General features: G+C 35.9%; 1 protein-coding gene across 2 annotated transcripts in view; it reads right to left on the bottom strand.

Annotated features, from left to right (window-relative positions):
* Positions 1-12,200: 12,200 nt before the first annotated feature.
* Positions 12,201-26,641, bottom strand: part of kcnb1 (potassium voltage-gated channel, Shab-related subfamily, member 1) — a 43,510-nt gene continuing 29,069 nt past the window's right edge. For both annotated transcript variants that reach the window (XM_007551177.2, XM_016671222.1), the window contains exon 3: positions 12,201-20,799. In XM_007551177.2, coding sequence (XP_007551239.1) covers positions 18,886-20,799 — 1,914 coding nt within the window. In that variant the 3' untranslated portion in view covers positions 12,201-18,885. The remainder of the gene's footprint in view (positions 20,800-26,641) is intronic.

The raw sequence follows: 26,641 nt of genomic DNA, 5'->3' as shown, positions 1-26,641 counted from the left end.
GATGAGAAAGCTTAAGACCATTATATTTTTATGTTTTTTGGGAACATGGCTTGCAACCAAAGCAAATAGTGAAAGATTGGCTGTAATATTGATTGGATGTGGTGGGAAACATAGAAGCATTATAATGAACCTCAGCCTGTTTCAGTGTTAGCCAGAAAAAAAAAAAACAGAGCTTGGCTGTGTAGTTAGCATGTCTGGAAGTATCACTGAATCATCAGGATGAATGGATACGATTCAAAGATTTAATCTGGCTTCACTTCAGCAGCTGCTCAACTGAGCAGTGAGAATCATATTGAATAAGTAAGAATATTATCACAATACACACATACTGTCTACTTCATAAAGGCAGGCTTCTGTGAGCCTAGTTCTGTTTTCTAGGTGAACACGAATGGCCTGGTTCTTATGAATTTAGAAATGCTTTGCGAGAGCAATTAAAGCTCTTTTCATAGCTTCCCTACCATCATTTTTTATTTAGACTCACAATTATGTGCTGTGCAGGGACTTAAAAAATGTCCCATCTCAATAAAGCTTCAAGAGTAAATTAATTTAAGACCATTTAATTACGATATAGCAACATTTATTTTGAAACAATAACATTGGCAGTGTTGCACAGTCCTCAGTGGATTTCATTAGTTGGCAGATAATTGAAAAAACTCAGAGTGAAGCAAACAAAAACATTTTTTTTTTTTTTTACATATCAATATGTTTCTACTTTTCTAAATGTATCAAGCATATTTCCAACAAAGGACAAAGAAAAGGGCAAAATGATTCACTTTGTCTGTTTATATTTATAAGCAGACAACACTTTATAACTTTATGATTTTCCATTTGTTATCAATTAAAGATTTTAACAAGTGGAGTTTTAGTGAAGAATCAAGAGGACTTATTTTTATTTTAAACTGCAACAACATGACTGTGTGATTTCTAGGCTGTAATAACCAACCTATGTTTAACTTTACCAACGGCTATTTCTGTTCCATTTTTTTTTTTTTTCAGTGCACTGTTCCTTTAAAAGATGCAGCAACGTCTGATGAATAACTTCCAGCTCATCACCCTGCTTCCTGCCTCTGGTGATCACACAACTGGCACAAAACTTACTAAAAAGAAATTACTCTGTCTTGTTAGAATTAAAAACAGTAATTCTGGGTGAGAAAAACGATCACAAGGTCAAAATGTGTTATTTGTGGCCATATGCACAAATTCACAGATTTTTAAAATGTATTTCTTTTTTTCTGTTTTGTTAGATAGAATATCAAGCAGACTTTAATACCAGACAAAGATAACCCGAGTCCACGCAAAATTCAGTTTTCCAGTTATCCCAAAGAATTTGGGGGAAAGGTACAGGGGACTGGTGAGACAAATGACAATATTTGAGATTTTTGCAAATGTATTAAAAATAGAAAACCAAATGAACAAAAACAAAAATTAAAAAAAATGATTGATCTAAAGCCTTTAAGCGTGACTTAAAAAGAAAAGTGCAGTCATCTATAAAAGTCACTGTTTGATGCTTTTACATTTCAGTATTGATCAGAAATGATTTCTTTTTGCCATCGATTCTGTTTTCATCTTTTTCTTTGCGATACGCTTGGTGAAACATTTTCGTCTCATTTCAAATATACATCTACCCGACATTACAAGGAACGTCATCCTTTTCATTCCTGCGTCCTCTGTTGCGCCAGCTCTTACTACTGCTGGTAACTATGGCAACCATATAAAAAAAGAGATGTCCCTGAGAGCAGTAACATTATCATTCTTAACAACAAATTTTGAAAACGAGCTTGTATTACTTTATCTATACAAGACTTTTACTGTTGTTACTACTGATTTTTATTTGTGTCCAGTTGAATTGAAGCTCTCTAACTAAGATACTATCGGATCACATACATCCTTTGGAAAGTTAAAGCTGACTTAATTAAAATAACACTTTTAGACCCAGCAGGTAACAGGTAATGCTGGCCCCAATCTATCTTACCTGAAAGAAGTGTTCCAGACATCTAAAATATGAACTCAGCTCTCCATTCAAGACATTATCACCACCAGTTAAAGATCTCAGCCTAATTTAAAAAAACAAATCAATTTTATAAAAAAAGGACACTACTCAAGGAAGTGAGAGACCAATTAACTGAACTACATAAACATACAAATAGACACCAAAAAAACCCCAAAAACAAATATAATACACATAATTTGCTGATGATTTGGTGCTGATATATTGTTTGTCCTTAAAAGTTTTGAATGGCGAAATTTTACATTTAAAGAAAAGCAGTCCAAATCTGAGGTGGTAATGTCCTTCACAGTCATTATGTTTTCAATCACGACTGGTTCATCTCATTGCTTCTTAAGTGACTCAATAGAAAACCCAAGTCATTGTTTCACACAAATGAACAATGACACGCAAATACTGGCTAATTTGTATACTATAAAATGTAATTTTCTTATCATATTTTCCAGTTTGGCACTTTGATAAAAGGTATGATATTAACAACATAAACATCAATCTGTACTTATGTTTGCTACAAAGACATATCAATAAATCTAGAGATGAAACCGCAAAATTGCAAAGACAGACGTTTTTGTTCTTCTTTGTTGTTTAGCAACTCCTACAATAATGTATCAAATACAGAAGCCTTAACTAAATCCTTGTTGCCATGGTTACTTACTTGAGTGGAAGGCTTGTCCTCGGGGTCGTCAGCTGTTGAAACAGCACAGTAATTTCTGTAGTTTCACTGGAGTCACTTGGTGACCTTTGCAAGGAGCTTCATCAAACCATAGAGATCCATCAAGATAACACGAATAAGTCGGCAAAAGTGTTGCTTACGTTACGACAATCACAGTGTCAACGTGAGAAGTGGCTCTAAATTAGTCCTGCAGCATCCCAGTTGTCTGAGGGGAGTGGTGGAATGACACGGTGAAAAATGAATTAATAAACTTACAAAGTGCAACCAGTTTGTTTTCAGTATGAAATAAACCACATTGTTAAATGATTATTATCCCTTTGTTATATGAATATAAATATAAATCATAGCCTGAGTTATGAAGAAGGGTTGCTCCCCCCACTAGAAAGCAATGCTAGAGTTTTATTTATTTATTATTATTTTTTAATTTAGACTTCTTCAGTTTACTGTGAATACTAATTCATTACAAAGAAAAGTGTTTAATCACATTATAAATCTATACATTCTCAATCTTTTCATTTAGGGATACAAATATCCTAAATATTTTATGAATAGAATTTGACCTTGACGATAACTGTAACCCATTTATTAGTTAAACATGTTTAAATTAAGAGGATATTTTACCTATTTTTTAAAAAATATATATGTTTTATAAGAAGCAGTCTGGACTAGGTTTAGCTAATTCCCTGTACAGTATCATCCAGGAAACCTGATTTTACTTCCACTCTGGTTTGCTATTACCCAAACAAACACATTATCCTAAACTTCTTGCTAATGTTCAATATTGGTATTTAACTGAAAAATTAAAAAAAAAAAGATCTTCACGTCTTAAGTTTTTCAGTGTTTATAACTCGTTGATGCCTTTTAGCTGTTAACTACTAGAAATAATTCTTTATAGGATTTTTACAAGCACATCAAATAATAGCAGTTTAGCCTCCAGCTCTTATTTGACATGTCATCCTGTTATATGCAGAGAGCAAGATCTAGAACAGACCTTGTGTGTGCAACACTGCCTCCATTAAGTATTTTTGAGAAGCCCAGTGGTGAGTACAAATATGTGGGTCAGATGTATTGGAAAGGCTTTGGTGGCAGTTCCAGTTTTTCTCTCTTTTTCCTTTTCCCAGAAATTTGATCTGAACCTACTTTGTTGCACAGACTCGAGCAAAACATACCACCACTAGATGGCAACCTTGTTTCTCGTATGATTTAAAAAAAAAACAACAACGTTCTTGTTACTTTTTCCTCCCTTCCCCCTATTCTGCAGAAGACCATCTCTCCTGTGGCAGGCTGGGGGGAACCCTCGATGTGGTGAAATCTTAGAAGGCTGGAAGCTTGTTTCTGCCCCCAAATCCTTCAGCTTTCTCTTCATTTAACCTCATTCTNAGATTATTATTTTTTTTTTTCAGTTTTGCGTTTGTGGTGTTGGTTATTGAATTACTTTATATTCAAATAAAAATAAAAGTGCAACTTATTTAAAATAGGCTGGATGCAACGTCTAATAAAACTTTATATTTCAAGAAAGAAATACAAGCCGAGCTTGAGGCTCTCGCGTTGAAATACCTCCAGCCTCTTTTTTTTTTTTTTTTTTTTTGAGGGAACAATCCTTTTTTTTTACACTGCGTTTCTTGTTCTACTCTGTATTTTCCCCCTATTTGATCAGCCTTACAGCAAAACTGAATCTGTCCTTTTTTTTTTTTTTGCTGCAGGTGTGGCAAGCAGGAAATGAAGGGTGACCTGCACCTCAAACAGGCTAACTCAAGCACACTGACACAGACGCTGGATAGCACGGCTTAGATCAGGTCTGGTTGTCTGTGAAAGCACTAGAGAAAACTCGCCACACTGCGTTCTTGTTTTTGGCTCGCTGTGGATAGCTTCACCCACTGTGGGCCCTGAAGTGTGAAGCTTACTGTTACAAAATGTTCACAGTTAAACAAGATTGATAGGAAAATAGCTTCTCCTCCTTAATGTTGTTTAATTGTACACATTATTTATTTTTCTTTTCAGTATAGAAACAAGAGCTGCATCCTAGTCAATGATTTTTCTTTTTTTTTTTTGAGTGTATATGATTAAACAACAACAACAAACCCTTAAGTGATGAACTGTGAACGTTGTTTTGTTTTGGATAGAAATCGTTTCTTATATTTTTACGTGTTTTTATGTTTTATTCCCACCAAGCTAGTTGATAAAGAAAATATGTTAAGTTTGGGCCTCTTCTTGGTCTAGGGTGCAGCTGGACGAACCTTTGTTGATTTTCCTAGAGTGCTTTCTATAAACAACCAAAAATTATTTACTAAATGTAGCGTGTGATGTAATGTGATTGTCACTGCTGTGTGTGGCGGTGACGTCCCCCATGACCCCTTTTTCTCCCTCATGTCACCTTCGCTTCTCTATCCATAACCACAATGGTAATTAAACTTCTGTGTCTGCAGGCACAAAACAAACAAATACTTCTACTGTCTTGCACTTTTTATTCCCCCCCTCGTCTACTGATGGCTGATATAGATACGATAGACTTTCTCTGAGCCTGATGTGAGCCTTTTTATTTATTTATTTATTTATTTATTGTTTTTTGGGGGGTTTTTTGTGGCTGGGATGCTAAAACTCATAGTGGTGGAAAAATTGTAAAGAAGTAAATGAAAGGAGGAAAATGTTAAAAAGCTTCTAGTTCTTTTTAACCATTAGTTTCCCATTTTAATTAGAAAAAATATGGTAGGTTTTGTATTTATAAAGATTTGGGTAATTTGAGCTGTAATGTAATATTATAGACTGGAAAAAGTTTAAGTCAAAATGGGAAAAAAAAAAAAAAGGAACTTTTTTTGCAGTACATGACTGGAGATATTTATTATGCAGCACTGTGCTTTAGGAAATCCATTAGTCTCGCTCGCTCCCTTCCATGAAAATAAATTTGGGCATTGGATTTTGATGCACTGCCACACTGCTGTATTCTGAGAATGGCAAGTCTTGTTCCTCCGATGTTGGACCTCAGTGACTTCGAGCAAAACGTGGATTTCTCACAGTTTTTTCAAAACTCATGGATATTGCACATTAACCTCCATTTAGCTATTCACCTTCCGTTTAAGATTGGATTGTATCAAACCTTTGAAGTTTTGCTTTTTTTTTTTGTTGTTGCTTTTTTTAAACGTTACAGTTTGTAAGAGAATAGCTGAAACAAATGATTATTTTTTTCTTTTTCACTTATATATTGTATCCCGCAATATCCAGCTACATCAAGTTACAAATGGAAAAAAAAAATATTTTCAACATTTTTGATCTGCTGACATTTTTAAAATATAGTGACAATAGTTTGAGGGCATTTTAAACTACGTCTAACCATTTTAGAAACCTGTAATTTTCATATTACTCCTCGACTGAGTTGTCACTTAGCACAAATTTCTGAATGAATAGTTGAACATTTTTCTGCTGCGTTAATAATAGCTTTACCTTTCGTCAAGCTATTTATTCTTTCTACTACATGCAGTTTAACTTCAGTGCGAGACCCTAACTCTCCATTGTTTTGCCTTTAGTCCTTGTTGCTGGTGAAAGGGAAATGTGGACCAGTCTTAACCTATGAAATGATGTTGGATTTCCATAGCAACAAACTGAAATTAGATGTTTAGATAAAGAATGTCGATAGGAAAGCCAATTCTCATTTGCTGTGGAGTTAATGTGATGCTCACGCTCTAGACAGGAAAGTCAAGTAGAAGAAGCGGCAGATTCATGGCTTGTCAAAGTGTCAAGATGCTTAAAACAATGGTAAGTGCAATCGTACATTAAGCACTGGTAAAAAACCAAACGCTAGAGCAAAGAGATGCATTTTCCCTCCCTGTGTCCACCATGTAGGAACACAACGTGGCCTTCACCTCTTCAACCTTCTCAGTCAGCGACTCACAGAATAGAAACATAAGAAAGCCCACAACAGCAAACTTACTGGTACAGTCATGCTACCATGTGCAACAGCCACACATCAGCTGTAGGTACTTGATATACATTTGTTTTTATTTAACACACAGCTTATACACAATAACATGCTTAGTGGAATTCACTAAGCATGTTGAGGTTAGGTTTTTTTTTTATTTTTATTTATTTATTTTTTTAATTGCTAAAATTGTTTTTCTACCAAACGCATGAGTAGTTTGTACATGCAAGTCACATTTGCAGGATAGTTTCATGCATGTTTAATGAGCTAAACAGAAGTTATCCCATTGGAAGACTCGAGCTCAACAAAACAGTCTTCCAGCTTATTTGCTTCTTTTTAAGCACTTTAAAGGACACAATTTTAAGTCCACGTAGTTTCCCTTATTCGAAACAAGATGATGCGACTTATTCTGATAAATTCAAATGTGATTAATAATCTGGATCAGCAGGTTTATGGACATAAAATATCCAAATCCACACTCGGATACGAGGCTGTGTTGCACGTCCATGTGGTGTTAATAATTAAAAGGCATCTGGACTTTCAGTTTGATCTTAAGGATGGTTATGCTTTTCATCTGAAGTACTTCAACTAAAGAAGAGTCCAACTAGAAGTGCAGACAGCCAGGCTGCTGTTCACCTCTTTCCGATGGTCTCTGCTTCCACCAGTTTATTTAAGCTCCTTCCTTTTGGATGCCAATAAAACCACTTCTGTTGTAAGCTGTGAAAGTAAACATTTCATGGCTGCTGAGCAAAATAATGTGCCAGAGATCATTGTTGATCCTTATAGATTTATGCAGAATGGTAAAGGGTAAAGTTGAAAGTTGAAAGCTTGCCATGGGATCAGAAACAACCAAACATGTTGGCTCGTGATTTTTTTTTTGTTTGTTTTGCTTTGTTTGTGTTTGATGTTTAAAACCCAAACCTTATTTGGATTTAACTGGATGGGGTGTATAATTGTGTAGCAGAAGAAAAAATATGCATCCACAGGAGGTAAAAGAAAACTCTGAAAAGCTGCATTACAGCTGAAAGATTTTTTTGCCATCATCTCTGCACATGCTGAGGAAAACCTGGAGAGAGCGTTCTGTTTTATTTGATTAGAGCACCTATTTTCATATGTTTGCTGATTCTACCGTCATGGCCCATTAAAAAAAATAAAAAATAAAAGTAAAACTGGTCACTCTCCCATAAAGGCCAAATTTGTGGAGTACATCACTAGGACTGATGAGAAATATATACTTTTGCAAGGCGCTGTAAGCACAGATGCATTCCCGGCACACCAAAATGAGAGAGGTTACCGAGATATAACCTCTCTGTCAGATGGAAGATGGAGTGTGAAAGTCACAAGTGATGAGAAAGCTTAAGACCATTATATTTTTATGTTTTTTGGGAACATGGCTTGCAACCAAAGCAAATAGTGAAAGATTGGCTGTAATATTGATTGGATGTGGTGGGAAACATAGAAGCATTATAATGAACCTCAGCCTGTTTCAGTGTTAGCCAGAAAAAAAAAAAACAGAGCTTGGCTGTGTAGTTAGCATGTCTGGAAGTATCACTGAATCATCAGGATGAATGGATACGATTCAAAGATTTAATCTGGCTTCACTTCAGCAGCTGCTCAACTGAGCAGTGAGAATCATATTGAATAAGTAAGAATATTATCACAATACACACATACTGTCTACTTCATAAAGGCAGGCTTCTGTGAGCCTAGTTCTGTTTTCTAGGTGAACACGAATGGCCTGGTTCTTATGAATTTAGAAATGCTTTGCGAGAGCAATTAAAGCTCTTTTCATAGCTTCCCTACCATCATTTTTTATTTAGACTCACAATTATGTGCTGTGCAGGGACTTAAAAAATGTCCCATCTCAATAAAGCTTCAAGAGTAAATTAATTTAAGACCATTTAATTACGATATAGCAACATTTATTTTGAAACAATAACATTGGCAGTGTTGCACAGTCCTCAGTGGATTTCATTAGTTGGCAGATAATTGAAAAAACTCAGAGTGAAGCAAACAAAAACATTTTTTATTTTTTTTACATATCAATATGTTTCTACTTTTCTAAATGTATCAAGGATATTTCCAACAAAGGACAAAGAAAAGGGCAAAATGATTCACTTTGTCTGTTTATATTTATAAGCAGACAACACTTTATAACTTTATGATTTTCCATTTGTTATCAATTAAAGATTTTAACAAGTGGAGTTTTAGTGAAGAATCAAGAGGACTTATTTTTATTTTAAACTGCAACAACATGACTGTGTGATTTCTAGGCTGTAATAACCAACCTATGTTTAACTTTACCAACGGCTATTTCTGTTCCATTTTTTTTTTTTTTCAGTGCACTGTTCCTTTAAAAGATGCAGCAACGTCTGATGAATAACTTCCAGCTCATCACCCTGCTTCCTGCCTCTGGTGATCACACAACTGGCACAAAACTTACTAAAAAGAAATTACTCTGTCTTGTTAGAATTAAAAACAGTAATTCTGGGTGAGAAAAACGATCACAAGGTCAAAATGTGTTATTTGTGGCCATATGCACAAATTCACAGATTTTTAAAATGTATTTCTTTTTTTCTGTTTTGTTAGATAGAATATCAAGCAGACTTTAATACCAGACAAAGATAACCCGAGTCCACGCAAAATTCAGTTTTCCAGTTATCCCAAAGAATTTGGGGGAAAGGTACAGGGGACTGGTGAGACAAATGACAATATTTGAGATTTTTGCAAATGTATTAAAAATAGAAAACCAAATGAACAAAAACAAAAATTAAAAAAAATGATTGATCTAAAGCCTTTAAGCGTGACTTAAAAAGAAAAGTGCAGTCATCTATAAAAGTCACTGTTTGATGCTTTTACATTTCAGTATTGATCAGAAATGATTTCTTTTTGCCATCGATTCTGTTTTCATCTTTTTCTTTGCGATACGCTTGGTGAAACATTTTCGTCTCATTTCAAATATACATCTACCCGACATTACAAGGAACGTCATCCTTTTCATTCCTGCGTCCTCTGTTGCGCCAGCTCTTACTACTGCTGGTAACTATGGCAACCATATAAAAAAAGAGATGTCCCTGAGAGCAGTAACATTATCATTCTTAACAACAAATTTTGAAAACGAGCTTGTATTACTTTATCTATACAAGACTTTTACTGTTGTTACTACTGATTTTTATTTGTGTCCAGTTGAATTGAAGCTCTCTAACTAAGATACTATCGGATCACATACATCCTTTGGAAAGTTAAAGCTGACTTAATTAAAATAACACTTTTAGACCCAGCAGGTAACAGGTAATGCTGGCCCCAATCTATCTTACCTGAAAGAAGTGTTCCAGACATCTAAAATATGAACTCAGCTCTCCATTCAAGACATTATCACCACCAGTTAAAGATCTCAGCCTAATTTAAAAAAACAAATCAATTTTATAAAAAAAGGACACTACTCAAGGAAGTGAGAGACCAATTAACTGAACTACATAAACATACAAATAGACACCAAAAAAACCCCAAAAACAAATATAATACACATAATTTGCTGATGATTTGGTGCTGATATATTGTTTGTCCTTAAAAGTTTTGAATGGCGAAATTTTACATTTAAAGAAAAGCAGTCCAAATCTGAGGTGGTAATGTCCTTCACAGTCATTATGTTTTCAATCACGACTGGTTCATCTCATTGCTTCTTAAGTGACTAAATAGAAAACCCAAGTCATTGTTTCACACAAATGAACAATGACACGCAAATACTGGCTAATTTGCATACTATAAAATGTAATTTTCTTATCATATTTTCCAGTTTGGCACTTTGATAAAAGGTATGATATTAACAACATAAACATCAATCTGTACTTATGTTTGCTACAAAGACATATCAATAAATCTAGAGATGAAACCGCAAAATTGCAAAGACAGACGTTTTTGTTCTTCTTTGTTGTTTAGCAACTCCTACAATAATGTATCAAATACAGAAGCCTTAACTAAATCCTTGTTGCCATGGTTACTTACTTGAGTGGAAGGCTTGTCCTCCGGGTCGTCAGCTGTTGGAAACAGCACAGTAATTTAACGCGTGTGTTCTGTAGTTTCACTGGAGCCACTTGGTGACCTTTGCAAGGAGCTTCATCAAACCATAGAGATCCATCAAGATAACACGAATAAGTCGGCACAAGTGTTGCTTACGTTACGACAATCACAGTGTCAACGTGAGACGTTGCTCTAAATTAGTCCTGCAGCATCCCAGTTGTCTGAGGGGAGTGGTGGAATGACACGGTGAAAAATGAATTAATAAACTTACAAAGTGCAACCAGTTCGTTTTCAGTATGACATAAACCACATTGTTAAATGATTATTATCCCTTTGTTATATGAATATAAATATAAATCATAGCCTGAGTTATGAAGAAGGGTTGCTCCCCCCACTAGAAAGCAATGCTAGAGTTTTATTTATTTATTATTATTTTTTAATTTAGACTTCTTCAGTTTACTGTGAATACTAATTCATTACAAAGAAAAGTGTTTAGTCACATTACAAATCTATACATTCTCAATCTTTTCATTTAGGGATACAAATATCCTAAATATTTTATGAATAGAATTTGACCTTGACGATAACTGTAACCCATTTATTAGTTAAACATGTTTAAATTAAGAGGATATTTTACCTATTTTTTAAAAAATATATATGTTTTATAAGAAGCAGTCTGGACTAGGTTTAGCTAATTCCCTGTACAGTATCATCCAGGAAACCTGATTTTACTTCCACTCTGGTTTGCTATTACCCAAACAAACACATTATCCTAAACTTCTTGCTAATGTTCAATATTGGTATTTAACTGAAAAATTAAAAAAAAAAAGATCTTCACGTCTTAAGTTTTTCAGTGTTTATAACTCGTTGATGCCTTTTAGCTGTTAACTACTAGAAATAATTCTTTATAGGATTTTTACAAGCACATCAAATAATAGCAGTTTAGCCTCCAGCTCTTATTTGACATGTCATCCTGTTATATGCAGAGAGCAAGATCTAGAACAGACCTTGTGTGTGCAACACTGCCTCCATTAGTATTTTTGAGAAGCCCAGTGGTGAGTACAAATATGTGGGTCAGATGCATTGGAAAGGCTTTGGTCGCAGTTCCAGTTTTTCTCTCTTTTTCCTTTTCCCAGAAATTTGATCTGAACCTACTTTGTTGCACAGACTCGAGCAAAACATACCACCACTAGATGGCAACCTTGTTTCTCGTATGATTTAAAAAAAAAACAACAACGTTCTTGTTACTTTTTCCTCCCTTCCCCCTATTCTGCAGAAGACCATCTCTCCTGTGGCAGGCTGGGGGGAACCCTCGATGTGGTGAAATCTTAGAAGGCTGGAAGCTTGTTTCTGCCCCCAAATCCTTCAGCTTTCTCTTCATTTAACCTCATTCTACATTTTTTTTATTTATTTATTATACATGCTCTGTCTGTCTTACATATAATCGACTGTAAAATGAAAGTCAAGAAATCAAAGTTAAAACTGTAAAGTGATTTGATTTATTTCATTTTGAGTCATTCAAGGGAAATGTTGCTTTTTCATAAGAAATAGAAATATCTTAGGACATTCAGACATTTTTTTTTTTTTTGTAGTACATGACAGGTACTGGCTCTGTGTGAATCACAACCAGTCACAACGCCAAAGTTACAACATGCACTGAACAGTAGAACACTTATACAGAAACAACAGCATAGAAAGTCAATGGGTAAAAATGTTCTCTGTGGTTTTTTTCTTTTACAAAACAGACAGCCTCGAGACCTACAAACAACATCGTATAAGAGCTGGCTAAGGTCGTTCAAATATCTTGTTTATTTTTTTTTTGTTTTGTTTGTTTTGTTTTTTTTTGTAATTTAATTCCCTGGAAACAGTGTGTACTTTACAAAGATCAATGGCTTAGGCAAGGTTGGGGTCAATTCCACTTGGAGTGTAAACCTTAAAAAAATATATCTAACATTTTATGTACTCCTGTTGATTTTGTTGTACTTTCATTCTCTAATAATACTCATTTATGTGGTGTCGCATGTGACGAGTGTACTCCATCAAGGCATCCTGAATCAACCCCAACCCTGTAATACAGTGTTAGATTCAGTGTGTGCAGCTTATATATAAAAAAAAGATCCTTATTGGGTTTTTAAAACTACCACATGCTCTTTAAAGGACCTGTGGGGTTCTATCAAATAAATGCAAAAGGCTTCAACTTTTAAAGTGTGAAATATATCAGCTAGCAACCTAATTACACTTTAGATTTTAACTTAATGAATGTATCTGTACACTTGGGAGTCTTGTAAGACAATTCAGAGTATGGTTATAATGAAAGATTCTGTGCTCTTCTTGAAACGTTTTTTCTTTTATTTTTTTTTATAACTAAAATCAAACAAACATAATTTAGTCTTTTAATATGAGTAAATATCTCTACTAGGTTAGGAAATTAAAAGGTGCTTTGTATTGTTTGTTTCATATTGGCTTCCATTAAAAATGGAGCACCCTGGCATGCCTTAAAGAGACAACTTGTTTTTTTGTTGTTTTTTTTTTTTTAAATAGGGTTCTGTGGATAATGAGTAGAAGTCCCTGATTCATTTTTTTGAAGACAAAGTGGATTTCTGCCGTCTTAAAAAAAAAAAAAACCCTCCAGCCTCGAAAATAATATTATGATAATGAATAATTGGTTCTTTTTGTAACTGAATATATAAAACTGTGGATATGATCATATTGTATTGGTACGAATCTGATTAATTTGATTATTGATTTTGATATAGCTAGATTTGATCTGGATATTCCATTTCTTGGAAAATGTTTGAAAATTATAATTTCTATTAACTGACTCTTTGTAAATAAACTCAACTGAATTGGATAACCATCTTATGTAAATATAGTTTGAAGATTGAAGATTGATAAAGCAATAAAATAATTGAATTGGAGTTTTAAGATGACAGAAAGACATTTTGAAGCTGAACCAATCATTAGCTTGATTTCCTATGCCAAACATAATCTCTCTTTCTCCAAGCATGTATTTTGAAAACTATTTGTTACACAAGATACTAACTGCTTACAACTATTCCACATAACCCCACTTTAACAATCCCAAACAATTGTGCTAGCAAATAAAAACAAGATTAATTGTAAGAACATACATTTTGTAATAACATGTTTGCTCTGTGTCACAGTATTACAGTCTAAGTATCAAATTAAACGTCTTGCCTGGTGTTTTCTTGGTCAAAAAGTTTAAAACTATCAACACTTGTTGGGATTCTGGTGCTCATTTCAGCAAGAGTGTGTTTGTGCATGGCTGTAAATTTGTATCTCCACAATAAATCTCAACTCTCTGAAGTAGAGTTGCTGCCTTCTGATGAAATATTGATTGTCATCATTGTTCAGAGATATTTCAGCAATAATGGTCCCTGACTATACTGTAGTATAGAAAAAAACAAAAACAAATAAAAGGATCACACGGTGCTTCAGGAACAGTTTTTGTATGTGTGTATTTTTTTTTACGTTACATTGCTAACTTTAAAGGACATCTGTGACTGTCATGTGTTTTCTTTTTAGGGGTCACCATATAGTGAAAGATGACACATATTTGACTGATGGTTATGAATGATTAGCAGCTGTTTTTGCAGAAATCAACCATTTGAAATCATCAAATTCGATGTAAGCACACATGGCTGCCGAGAACAGAAAGCATGTATCTATGAATGTAAACAAAGCCATTTCCATTGTCCAGCTGAGGAAATGTGCAATGCCTTCCAGCAGTTCTTGTGCAGCAGTGTTCAAGCGTTAGACCTATGGCGATGTTTTATTAGATAGTAAGCGGTATGTGTACTACAACGGAGCACTTGTTAAACTAACAGTTTATTGATTTTTCCTCCTAAAAAAAATAAGATGCTGAAATACAGGTTGGATTGTGTAGTATTTTCCCTAGTATTATACATGCCATTTTCAGTATAAAATTTTATTTTTGTGTCATGTTGGGGAAAAAAAATGAATCCTTTCTCTTTATAGTTTGGATTTTAGAACTGTGTTTTGTTTCAGCCAAAATAGCAGATGTACTCAGGAAGAAAATAAAAACAGGAATCCGACAACACAAACACACATTCCCATCGAAAACAGTTCATTCTTTTCCATTAAGCAGCGCCCTTGCTGCTTTAATGCTTCCCAGTGGTAACGCGCACACAAACAAGCTCAGCTCCCCTCTGCTCCTCACAGTCATTGCTATTCCTTTCACACCTCGGCTACTCTCACTAAGGGAGAGCAATATGAAATGGTCCAACTCTGTGATTAAAACTGAAAACAGAATCTGGATTTGTGATTGGACTTTTCACCACAAGACAAAAACATCTAAACCAGTTGGAATCTGAAGTTATTACTTTTAAAAACTACATTCATTTTAGTCCAATGGCTTTTTTTTTTTACCTACCACCAGTTGGTCGGGGTCTGGAAATGACTTAGATCCTTTTTTTTTTTTTTTTTTTTTTTTTACAAACATGTTTGTTCCCTTAAACCTTGATGTGATGAAAGAAGACATTAAAAAATGACAGAATTTTAAGGAAAAAAAAAAAAAAAACTACCATATGTACCCCAGAAACTGGGATGGAAATTGGAAACACAATACTGATAGATGATAGACTAGAGCACAGATTGTTATACATTTTTTTCTTTGCTGAATCATTTCTTTGTTTGCTGGAAATAATAATAATAAAATATCTCATTTCATGTGTTTTTATTTTGGGATTTTTATCTAACTTCTGTTACTGAATTTTTTCCCACCTAACTAACAGTCAGACAGTATTTTGATTTTGTTACACTTTTTGAAATTGAGCTGTAACTATTGACTGTGCACCACCAAACTTTCATTTGCTTTTAGGGATATTTTTTGTGTGTATTTCATGAGCTGTAAGTGTACTTTTCTGCCAAATGTTCAAACTTTTGATTTACAGTATGACCATGTCCTATGAACTATGTGTTGAAAGAAAGTTTTTCTTTATAATGAATGAGTGATTTATGCAGGGGATGCAGCTATTTGTTCAACTATTTGATTTACTAAGAGACAGTGTGATCGAAACAAAACCAAACAAATCTAATTGATAAAAAAACTGTTTTATCAGTTTTAAACAATTTACAAAGTCTAACAAAATCAAATTTTGCCATTCAAACTGGTCTGCAAAGCAAATAGCATCACACAGTGCTGGGTGGCTCGGCAATATTATCTGATGGTTTGTGTACTTGTGTAGAGGAAAAGTTGATTAGACAGTAAAAAAATAAATAAAAAAAACAAAACAGCAGATTCTCAAAGACCATTGCAATCTGCGACACATAATCTGCATTAATTTGCATGTCTCATAAAATCTGGTGGCATTTGTTTTGCAGAAGAAGACACAAAGAAGTAGTATGAGTTGCTTGATGCTTTGCTAAATTCAGATAAAGAGTGCAGCAATGCCACACAAGGTATTTCATCCTGTCTTCCACTGATGTGTTTCTGGAGTAGCTGCAATCTATAAATAATGTTAAAGCAGTGCATATTTTGATTATAGAATATTTGAAGAGAAATAAAATAGGTTGTCCTCTTTGCATAATGTGGTTAGGGGAGCGCTGACCTGATGCTAACTCCAGGATGGGAGTGAGTGGCATCCAGCTATGTATCAGCAAAGTTCTGAATTCCTTGCTAGATGTTTTTCTGGTGTGGAGACGTTCTTCTATCCATCATCTAAAAAAAAACCCCATAAGTCAATGAAAGAAAATATGCTTGCTCGTCCTCTTTATTTTTAGGCCTAGCTAAGAGTGGCATAGACTGAGCAAGAATGGAACATCTGCAGAACCTCATGGCCATGCTTGTGCTTCTTTTGTGCTGTAAAAAGGATTTGGTCCCTTGCACATTTTGTTTGTTTATGTTTGCTTTTTTTTCTTGTCTCACTTAAATGTCACCAAAGGATTTTCTAATCTAACAAAATAACCTGAGGAAATACAAAATGTATTATTCAAATTATGTTTTCCCTTATGAGAGGTGGGGGTGGGGGGGAACAACCAAAACAATGTGGCCCTATGTATAAAAGTAATCGCCACATAAACCTAATAGCTGGCAGCAAACTCTGCCATCAAGTGTTTGAGTAAACTGACAAAGAGACTTTTCTTTCCCTACGGAGAAAATTTGGGCCACTGTTCTTTGCAGAATTCTTTTAATTCAAATGGAATGGATGGATTTTCAGCATTACGCTTTGTTTAAAATATATATATTTATTTTTTTTTACTATGCTTCATGTTGTCAGACAAATACTATTAGAGAGTTTTGGTTTCTTGTTTTATATTCCCCTGATATGACCATAATCAACCCTAAGGGTGGCTTATGAAATTGAACAAAAATAACGTAGTGAATCACACGTAAATAAATAAAAAACAAGGCATACAAATAAAATCATGACTTGAAAACATCTTTTTTGTATTCCCACTGGTTAGTTGTACTAGGTGTGAACATTTTTTTGAAATGCTTAAGCAAAATGTCAAAAAGGCAAAAGAAACCCCAGAAGGAATGTATGAGGGGCTATCATCTTTTCACAGCGCTGTGTAGGGCAGTGTAAACAAGCCGGTGAAATTAGTTTTCCGAGGTATGACATAAAAGTACAAAAATGTTGGATATGGAGCATTTGCTGAACTTTACAGGTTCTTACATCATAAGTTTGCAGTGACACATTGTTCATAAAAAAAAACACACAGTGAGGAGTGAATTTGGCATGCAACTATCGTAGACTCCTTCCACATTATGGACATGTCTTTTATCAGTGAGGATTTTTATATGTGCCTACAAGCATCTGTGACATGCAGACCTCCAACACTAATTAACAAACCTTTGCTTTCCTCTTGAAAGCAATGTTGGCTGAATCACGTCTCCGTGGAAAATATCGGTATCTATGTAGCCTGTGGCTATCTCCAGCCGGTTTGCGTGTGAGAGTGTGTGCATTTGTGAGTGAGGATCAAATCTGGTGACTGTATATAAATGGTGATAAAATCATCCTTGAACATAGTCAGTGCTAATAGGATTAATTATTTTGAGAAACAAGAAGGAAAGCCCATTTTTTTTTGTTCTTGTATCCCGTCCGAGTATTTAAAACTCAATGTCAGTCAAATCAAAGCTTACACACGCTGAGAATCTGTCACTCAGATGTAAACTTCATGTGAGTACGTTGTAAAACATTACAAGATAAGTCTACTTTAAACATTTCGTTAACTGCCAATTCATGTTTTTATGTTGATATTGTGGGAGCGTGCATGTGCTATCACTTTATGCAGCAATTGAGATGCTTCATTTCTTTTTCTTTTTTTTTCTTGACAATATTTCAGCTAAAGTCCCCCTTTATCCTCATAAAACATCATACAATGCTAAAAAAACAAAAGAAGTCCAGCGGCAGATGTTCTGTATTTATCCATTCAATACACAACATATAAACCTAAAATATAGCAGGACAGATACTAAACAGAGGTAATGAGGCCCATGTAATGAAAAATGAGTGGGAACCTGTGATAACTGCAGACCTTAAGCAAAGACATTAAATCTTATGTATCACATAGAAATCTGACATTGTAGACAAGCAAATCACTTCTGTATAAGGGACTTTCTCTTATCAATAAAAAAATAAATCAGGTTAGATTGTTTTAAGATTTTGTTTACATCAGTTTCTCATAATTCACTCATTCATATTCAAATGATTTCACACAGCTATTATGCACATACTTGCAAATGTAAATGATTAAGGCCAGGTTTGGGAATGGAGGGCACAATATGTAGCTTATAGGCTTCTAGGTCCTCTGGTATGTCTCCAATAATAAAAATAATAATAATAATTGGGAGTCACTACAAGAAGGTGGACTTTGTGTTTTTTATGGAACTGAAAAAACCCTTTGGCTGAAATCATTATTTTGTTGCCTCACTTCCATTTATATCCGTAGCTCAATCTCACTGCTGACTCTGCGTTTTTAAACAAACCCACTGGCTATTTGGGGGTGTTCTTTAGTTTTGTGGATGTGAAATACAGCACACAGAAATGAACTCAAAGGAGGGGCAGTGACATTCTTCCAACTTAAGGTATTTTTCTTCCAAAGTATTCCCAACATGTATTGACATAGCTTGTTGCCCTAGCGGCATGCTCAGGTTATTTGCAAAATATGAGAGCCTTTTTCTCTATACCTTTCTTTGTCTCTGGCTTATTGAGCAGCTCTGTTTGCCAGGTGTTTTTGTCAATAACCATATGTCCACCTGCTTTCCATGTGTCTCTGATAACCTATACTTCAAAGGCCTTTGTCCAAAGTATTTTGTCGTCCCCTCTCAGCCTTTGGTCTACGTGCTGGGTCAGGTCCTATATGATTTTCATGAGGTTTCCCACGGATACCTTCAAGAGGAAAGTAACAGTTCTGACCCAACATCTTTTGGGCTGTTTCTAAATGGTTAGTCCCCCTCTGGTAATTTATGTTAATACTGCGTTTTGGGCTGCCACCAGCCAGTAGACGGTCTGAGGGACTGGCCTCAGTAATATCCCGGAGGTGCTCATCGTCATCCGTATCAGCATCGATGTATTTGCTGATTGAGGCGTCATGGAAAGTGAAAACTGTAGGGGCCATGGCAGTGCTGTCTGGTGACTTTGGAGGGGTCCTGCTGCTGGCAGTGGTGTACACAGATGCTTCGGGACTCAAAAGAGACTGGTCTGAGACAACTGAGCTGTCTGAAAGTGGGGACGGCCCCGAATCCCCGTCGCTACGGCAGCCTCCTTTAAGGCTTTTTGAGGAGTTTCCTGAAAACAAGAATCTTCTTGTATTCTCTGGGCCTGAGGATTTTGATCCTGGACTCAGCACAGACTCATGCTGCCCTATGATTTGATGACCAATTTTTTTACTAATGTGCTGAGACAAAACTGTAACTGGACCAAAAGTAAACCGGCTGCTTTCTTTAAGACCAATGTCTGCTGCTGGACTGTGGGGATAGCGTGGATTCTCTTGGAAGTCTGTAGCACAACTGATGTAGCTATCAATGCTAGACAAGCTTTTCATGTCCCCCACTCCATCTTTGGCTCCTAGCACTGATGGTCCATGGTCATGAATGGCTCCAAGCTCTATCTCATCTCTCTGTTTGCTAACTCTGGACCCTCTGTCTTTTGCATTGAGGTTAGGTTGTGACTGTGTCTTTGCCATCTGGCTGTACATCTCTTCTAATTTCTCAACATTCAATCTTTGGGGACTGGTGTCTCGAGCTTTGCAGGGAGAGCCTATTTCTTGGGCATTGAAGGAACGGTTTGAACTTGTCTCTGACGCAGCTCTTTTGGACGCCCATTTCCAGTGACTTGGGGACAGGTGGTTGTCATGAGGTCTCTCACTCTTTTCTACTACTATATCCATGAGCTCTGCACTCCGAGCAAAGGCTTCCTTTAAGTTCATAGAAACAATGCTACCATTTCGTTTTGCCCTCTCAAGAGCCTCCCTTCTTTTAAGGGCTTTTTCTTGCCTTTTCTGCTCCTTATAGAACTCGGAGAAGTTATTCACAATAATGGGAATGGGTAGCGCAATTACAAGCACTCCAGCAATACAGCACAATCCCCCCACAATCTTTCCCAACAGAGTTTTGGGATAGATATCTCCATACCCTACTGTAGTCATAGTGATTGTGGCCCACCAGAAAGAAGCCGGAATGCTTTTGAACTTTGTATCCTCTTCGTCCTTCTCGGCAAAAAATACAAGACTAGAGAAGATCATGATACCCATGGCGAGGAAAAGAATAAGCAGGCCCAGCTCATTGTAGCTTCTCCTGAGCGTGAAGCCCAGAGACTGAAGACCTGTAGAGTGACGAGCCAACTTTAGGATACGAAGGATACGCATAATCCTGAAGATCTGAACCACACGGCGGACATTCTGAAACTGCAGCACACTCTTGTTGGACTCTGTCAGGAAGATGGTGACATAGTAAGGTAGAATTGCCAGGAGGTCAATGACATTAAGAGGACCCTTGAAGAACTTCCATTTATTGGGAGAAGAGAGAAAGCGAAGTAGGTATTCCATGGTAAACCAAGCAATACAAACAGCTTCCACGTGCGCTAGCTGTGGGTTGTCTGTGGACTGGCCGAACTCATCTGTGCCCTGAAGCTCTGGAAGGGTGTTTAGAGACAGAGCAATGGTGGATAGCACAATGAAGAGAATGGAGATGATGGCCAAGATCTGAAAGACAGAACAAGAGAAGTAATATGAGAAAAGATTGCACCATTAGATAAAGTACAAGAAGACTTGAGATGAAAGAGGAGAAGACACTTAGACTGGCAAACTCTATATGAGAATACCAGTAATTGCTAAGAATATAAGAAATGCATTGTAAAGTCGTGTGCAATTACATAGAGTAGAAGTAATGGGTTTTTGTTTTGTTTTTTTCTAATTTTCTCTGTGATGTAATAACATTTTGAAACTTTTAAAATAGACCCCACTTTTAAACCTATTTGTTACTTTGCTTAGTCTTAGACTTAAATACGCCTTCAGTGTATTTATTAAAGGTCAGGAAGGCAGTATGAAAGTGGCGAGAAGTGTAAGAGAATGCTGATATTCTCACAGTGTAAATAGACCTCCAGTAAATACCCAGCACAGTGTGGGACTGGCTGACAGCAAATGGACTGAACTCGGTTGGATTACTTATTTATTTATGACCGACTTATCCAGTGTACTTACGTCAGTAAGTGTGTTTGAGTGAACAATAATGGTTAGCAATCTATAAAATCACCATTGCGTCTGCATGTCTGGTCGAGGCGACATACTTAATAGCAAAGACTTTAATAAACATAACTAAAATAATTAGATTCCAAGTTTGTTAAATATTCCATATAAATTTGTGAACGGTTCCAAATATTGTAAAAGTTATTTCACCAGGAAAATCCCATTGAGATTAAACATCTATTTTGCAAGAAAATCCTGGAGACTACATCATGTATAGTAATACATGATGTAGTTGATCATGCAGTTGCTGGTATGGACTTCCAAAGTTTGATTTGAAGGTGCTTCTTTCAGCTCTTTTCTGCCTTTTCTGCCTGAGCACAGAATCACACAAATCCCCAAATTGTTTCTATTTCATAAATCCTACAGTTATCTAACATGCAGCCTCAGTCGATTTTAAAAACTGACACTATTGGCACAATTTTGAATTCTTTGCGGAACTGATACGGTTAAAATTAAATATACGTGCTGTAATATATTTATTCCTATGAAAAAGTTAGGAGATCCTGCATTTTTCTAACACATTTGTACATTACTTCCTCTCACAGTCCAAAAACATGACTATTAGGAAAATCGGTCTTTCTAAATTGCCCTTAGGTCTGAATGCATAGTTGTTTCTCCTATGTGACCCTGCATTGACCCCGCTTCTCTCCCAATGACTGCAATCGACATATGTAGTAGAAAGTTAACTTTCATGTGAGGCGTGCACGAAGTTGACCTCTTCTTTTAAAGGAAGAATGAAGGCCAAAATAAAGACGGCAGTTTTTAAATCATTAATGTTAGATGTATCACAATGTCACCCTTCAAATTAGAACAGTTCAAATAAACCAAGAACAAAATAAATATGGCATTTATGACTGTGACAAGCATATGTAACCTTCTGACAGACTGGTATATTATAGTCCTCCTGTTTCTGAACAGGCACTTATCAGAAGTTCCTCAGCTTTTATCTTTTCCAATTTAAATATGTTTGTTTGTAAATGTTTTTACAATCTTAATGCAGCACTTAGATAACAAAATGCAGGGTGATGAGCATCCCTTGCCTTTAAAGAGGACGAGGAACAGGATTACTTTGTGAACTGCTGTCTGCAGTGGATATATTAACCCTAAATTTCCAAACAGATCAACTTAGAGAGATGAGTAGGAGGTTGTTGCTAGAACACTGAGCCTGTTTTGGCAGTAGCCCACACGCTAAAGGTTAGGATGTTATATGATGATATAAATCAAAGGATTGTTAAAACGTTTTCTGTAAGAGTGAAAACCACTGTGCAGGGCAGTGCAGCATGGAGAGATATTCAAAACAGTGATTAAACATTCCGATTTTACTGCAGTTTCATTTACAATAGACGGAGTACAGCTACTTTTTTTATTTTATTTTTTTTTTTTAGGAAACTTTATTAAAACATTAATCAAGTCCATCTGCTTAAGACTTCCCTGAAATTCTGTTTGTCTAAATAAAGGAACATTCTCCACAGTTAACATGTAATGGAAAATTAATCTAGTATTCAGATTCCCCAGAGTGTAAGAGAGGCTAAAAAAGCATCCTTATCTATGACCAATCAGAACAGAAGGATCCTGTTGCCATAGCTTCACGGCAGGCATGAATAATAGCCCTATCTGTTTATTTTCTTCCTTCTGCGTGTGTGTCTCCCCTCCTTCTCTTGTCTAGGAGCAAATCTATTTGAATCAAACACTTGAAGAGCAAAGAGGGTCTGGGACTGAAAGGTGAGGGTGAAGCTGACAGGGGCAGCATACAAGGGAAAGGAGGTAGGGAGCCCACAGAGGAAACAATGATGATGTTTAACACAAAATTATTCCCCATAAAGTAAATAACAGGATGTGGTGTTTGTGTTATCTGCTGTACCTTTGTAAACACCAGGTATTAAAGGTCATCCACTGGGTAGGAAACACATCAGACTTGTAATAAGTCTCAAGGGAAATACAGAGGGGGCACCGCTGACAGATTCCAAACTTACAGCTGGGAGAGATAGCAGCTGAGGAAGGGCAAGACCAAAAAGGGGGCAGAGGTAATAGGATTGAGAGGCTATAAAAAGATTGCTAATGATGATGCACCGATGCTGCTGTGTAATGTTTTGGTGATGAGGTTAAGTTCCAGCAGGAAACCCTGCACATTTCCCCCAGGATGCGGTGCCGTGGCCTCTGTCCTCGCTGTGCATTCATCCACCCTGAACATCTTTACATTTGTCTTCCCGGGGTTGTTTTAATGTCAGAGGGCTCTAATTTCATAAATCCACTGAACTCCACAGCTGACACAAACCTTTAAGCACACACATGAATGAGACCACAAACACAAACACACATCTGGAGTTAGAACAGAGTGAAGAACGGGAAAGGACTCAGGAAAGGGTTAATGGCATTAGTACAATTACAGGCTAATTATGAGCAGTGTGTCGACTCAGAAATCAGGAAGATTTTCAGTTTGATCTGATCTGACTGGTGGCGAGCCAATTAGAAACTCAAACTATCAGTCATTTTCTGATAAGTGAATGCATCAGGTAGCTGTTACCAGCAACACTCTTCAGCGTGGATGTAGTTACAAAGAAAAGAGCACTTATCAAAATATTTTCATTATCAGTGAGGTGTTTAAAAATGATATAAGAAATGCAGAGATTTAAAAATCTACTTAAAAGGAGAAATTTTTTTTACCACATGGTGATCTTGACTAAAGTGTAATGATATTTCGTAAAGCTATTACTCAAATAAAAGTAAAAGTAAAAGGTACAGTGTTAATAAGGTATATTTTTCCAAAAGGTTACTTGTGTCACTATAGTTACTACCCACCTGTGTCTTGATTAAGTGCATTTATATTTGCCAGTTGCATCAATTCTGATTTATCTTGTAAATACAAGAAAAAAAACCTGCTGCTTAAGTGACGTAGCCACATTCACTTTGTTAATTGCTAGTATAAGATGCTAAGTTTAAAAGGACATGTGTTAAATAATTTTATGTTATTAAAGTAAAATCCAGTTTTATAGTGCCTGCTCTCTCACACAGTGTGTCATCATCTCTGAATGCTGGCTGCAATGAATTGTAATCAGCTAAAATGGGAGTCAATTAAGCGCAAAGCTTCACAAGAAAGATAGTTCAGAAAATGGACATAAAACATTAATCAAGAAAAGTTTGAAACCTTTCACAGCAGATTCTAATGACTGACATGGCTGACTATGTCCTCTGTAAAAAAAAAAAGAAAAAAAGAAAAGAAATGAGTGCATGAACCCTGAGGCCAACTAAAAGAAAGGTATATAAAATTGGGGAGGTATTTTTTTTATTTGAAGGATAGCAGAAGGCAACATGTGCATGATAGATGGATGAAGAGAGGGGACACACTGACAGGAAATCCCAATGTGACACTAAACAAAGCCAGATCTCACTGGTTTGTGTCTCTCCTGGCATATGGTGCAGTGGTTCGGCAGACAGAGTATTCCACAGAGAGTAGCCGCATCTTTGGGGCAAGGTGACACCAGAACCTCATTAGGCTGTTAGAGAACAGGTGCTGGACCAAACCAAATATGCATATTTCATTAGACCGAAGAAAGGGCTGCATAAACTACATTGATTGCCCAGTCTAAATTGCATAAACACGTACATTTAAAACTTAGGCAACTGTATATTAATGCAGTTATTTCTGGACAATCTGCTGTGCCTCAGTGACAACTCTGTAAAACATGCAGTGACCTACTTTTAGACTGGCTATGTCCCAGCAGCTGTGACTTTTTCCTTCCCTTATAATATTGCTTCTTGTCAGGGATTTCACCATTTATACGTCTATTCACCGCTCACCTGACAAGAAGTCAACTTAAAACCCCTTCTGTCTGTTTGGAAATATAAATACTTTCATTTGGGGAGTTTTCATGCACAAACACCTCTGAGTTTTGCAGAGAAAGACAAGAAAAAGAGAAAATATCGTGTGCTGCTATCGTGTCAAAGGAAAGACCTTGTTAGTATCAGAAGTCTGTAGGAAATAGACAAATAGACAGACTGATTTGAGATAATAAAAACACAACAGAAGCTCAAATAATCATTCATTACAGCAAAGCTGTAATGAATGCCAATTCTGAATATGCAACACATCGAACTTTGAAGCAGATGAAGCAGAAGACAATGCCAGGTGTCACACCTGTCAGACAAGAACAGGAAACCGAGGATGGAAATTTACACAGGCTCACAAAACTGAACAACAGCAGAAAGAAAAGTTGTCACCTGTACTGCTAAGTCCGTATTTCAACGGTGACATTGAAATGATTGGAACTTTTTATTAAGCATGGACTAGCAACACTAAATCAAAACGATATGATCATTTATCACTTATTATTTATAACATTACAAGCCCACTAAAGCCCACTGCTTTATGTCGACTCTGGCTTCATAAAGCAGCTACACAAAATATTTGGGTGATGATAATGTCAACAGAGAACAACAGAAAACTCCAGGCCAAGACCTGATGAGGTATTCCTCAAAACTGTGTGAATAACATGGAACAAAAGTTACAATTGTGAGTTCAAATTTACAAGTGATCCTACATATTGCATGGCAGAACATTTATATTACAAATACAACAACTAAATTATGTAAGATTTTAAAAGAAAAGCATGTGCATGATTCCATCATTTTAATTTTTACTTAGAATAATGTATGATTTCCATTGCAGTGGGCTGTGATGTTGCTTGCTGTGGCATTTCTGATTTTAATCTGTTGCAACAAAGTTACCGCTACATTTTTTCAGCCCATCAGAAACAGTTTGGTTTTGAGGAAAAAGAGTTATTCGCCCTAGATGGGATTTACATAAATAAGGTTGAGCCTTCACTTAAATTAATGCAAAATAGCTAATTTAAATTTAAATTTAAACTGTGACAGTGCCCAGAGAAACAAGTAGGCAAGCAGATTTACCTTCTATCTAGTTTATAGTTTCAGAAATAGATGTAAGTTTCCAGTTAGGTTTGGAAACATTTAGCACCCACTGATAGCATTCTCCATCAATCCCTCTGTTTACAGTTCTATACAAGATATATTCACTAATCAGGTTTTTTTCTTGCCAGTTTTCCTTTAATGTCTGACCTGATTCTGATTTTAACCAATTCCAATTATTTATGCAAGTCTTATCTGCTGCAAGTGTTTAGATAGTGGATGAGTTCATAAATATAAATGAAGATGAAGTAAATACAACATTATCCCCATTTGTGTATAGGACACAAATCCAACTAATATACTTTTTATAACATTTTTAATCAAATAAAGTCAGAAATTAAACATTTAAAAAGTATGCAGGTGTTGGTGCTATTTA

The sequence above is a fragment of the Poecilia formosa genome, unplaced genomic scaffold (genome assembly GCF_000485575.1).
Source record: "Poecilia formosa unplaced genomic scaffold, Poecilia_formosa-5.1.2 Scaffold2, whole genome shotgun sequence".
In the NCBI taxonomy this organism is placed as follows: Eukaryota; Metazoa; Chordata; class Actinopteri; order Cyprinodontiformes; family Poeciliidae; genus Poecilia; species Poecilia formosa.
The sequence above is the reverse complement of the archived record's forward strand: the minus strand, read 5'-3'. Positions and strand labels throughout refer to the sequence as shown.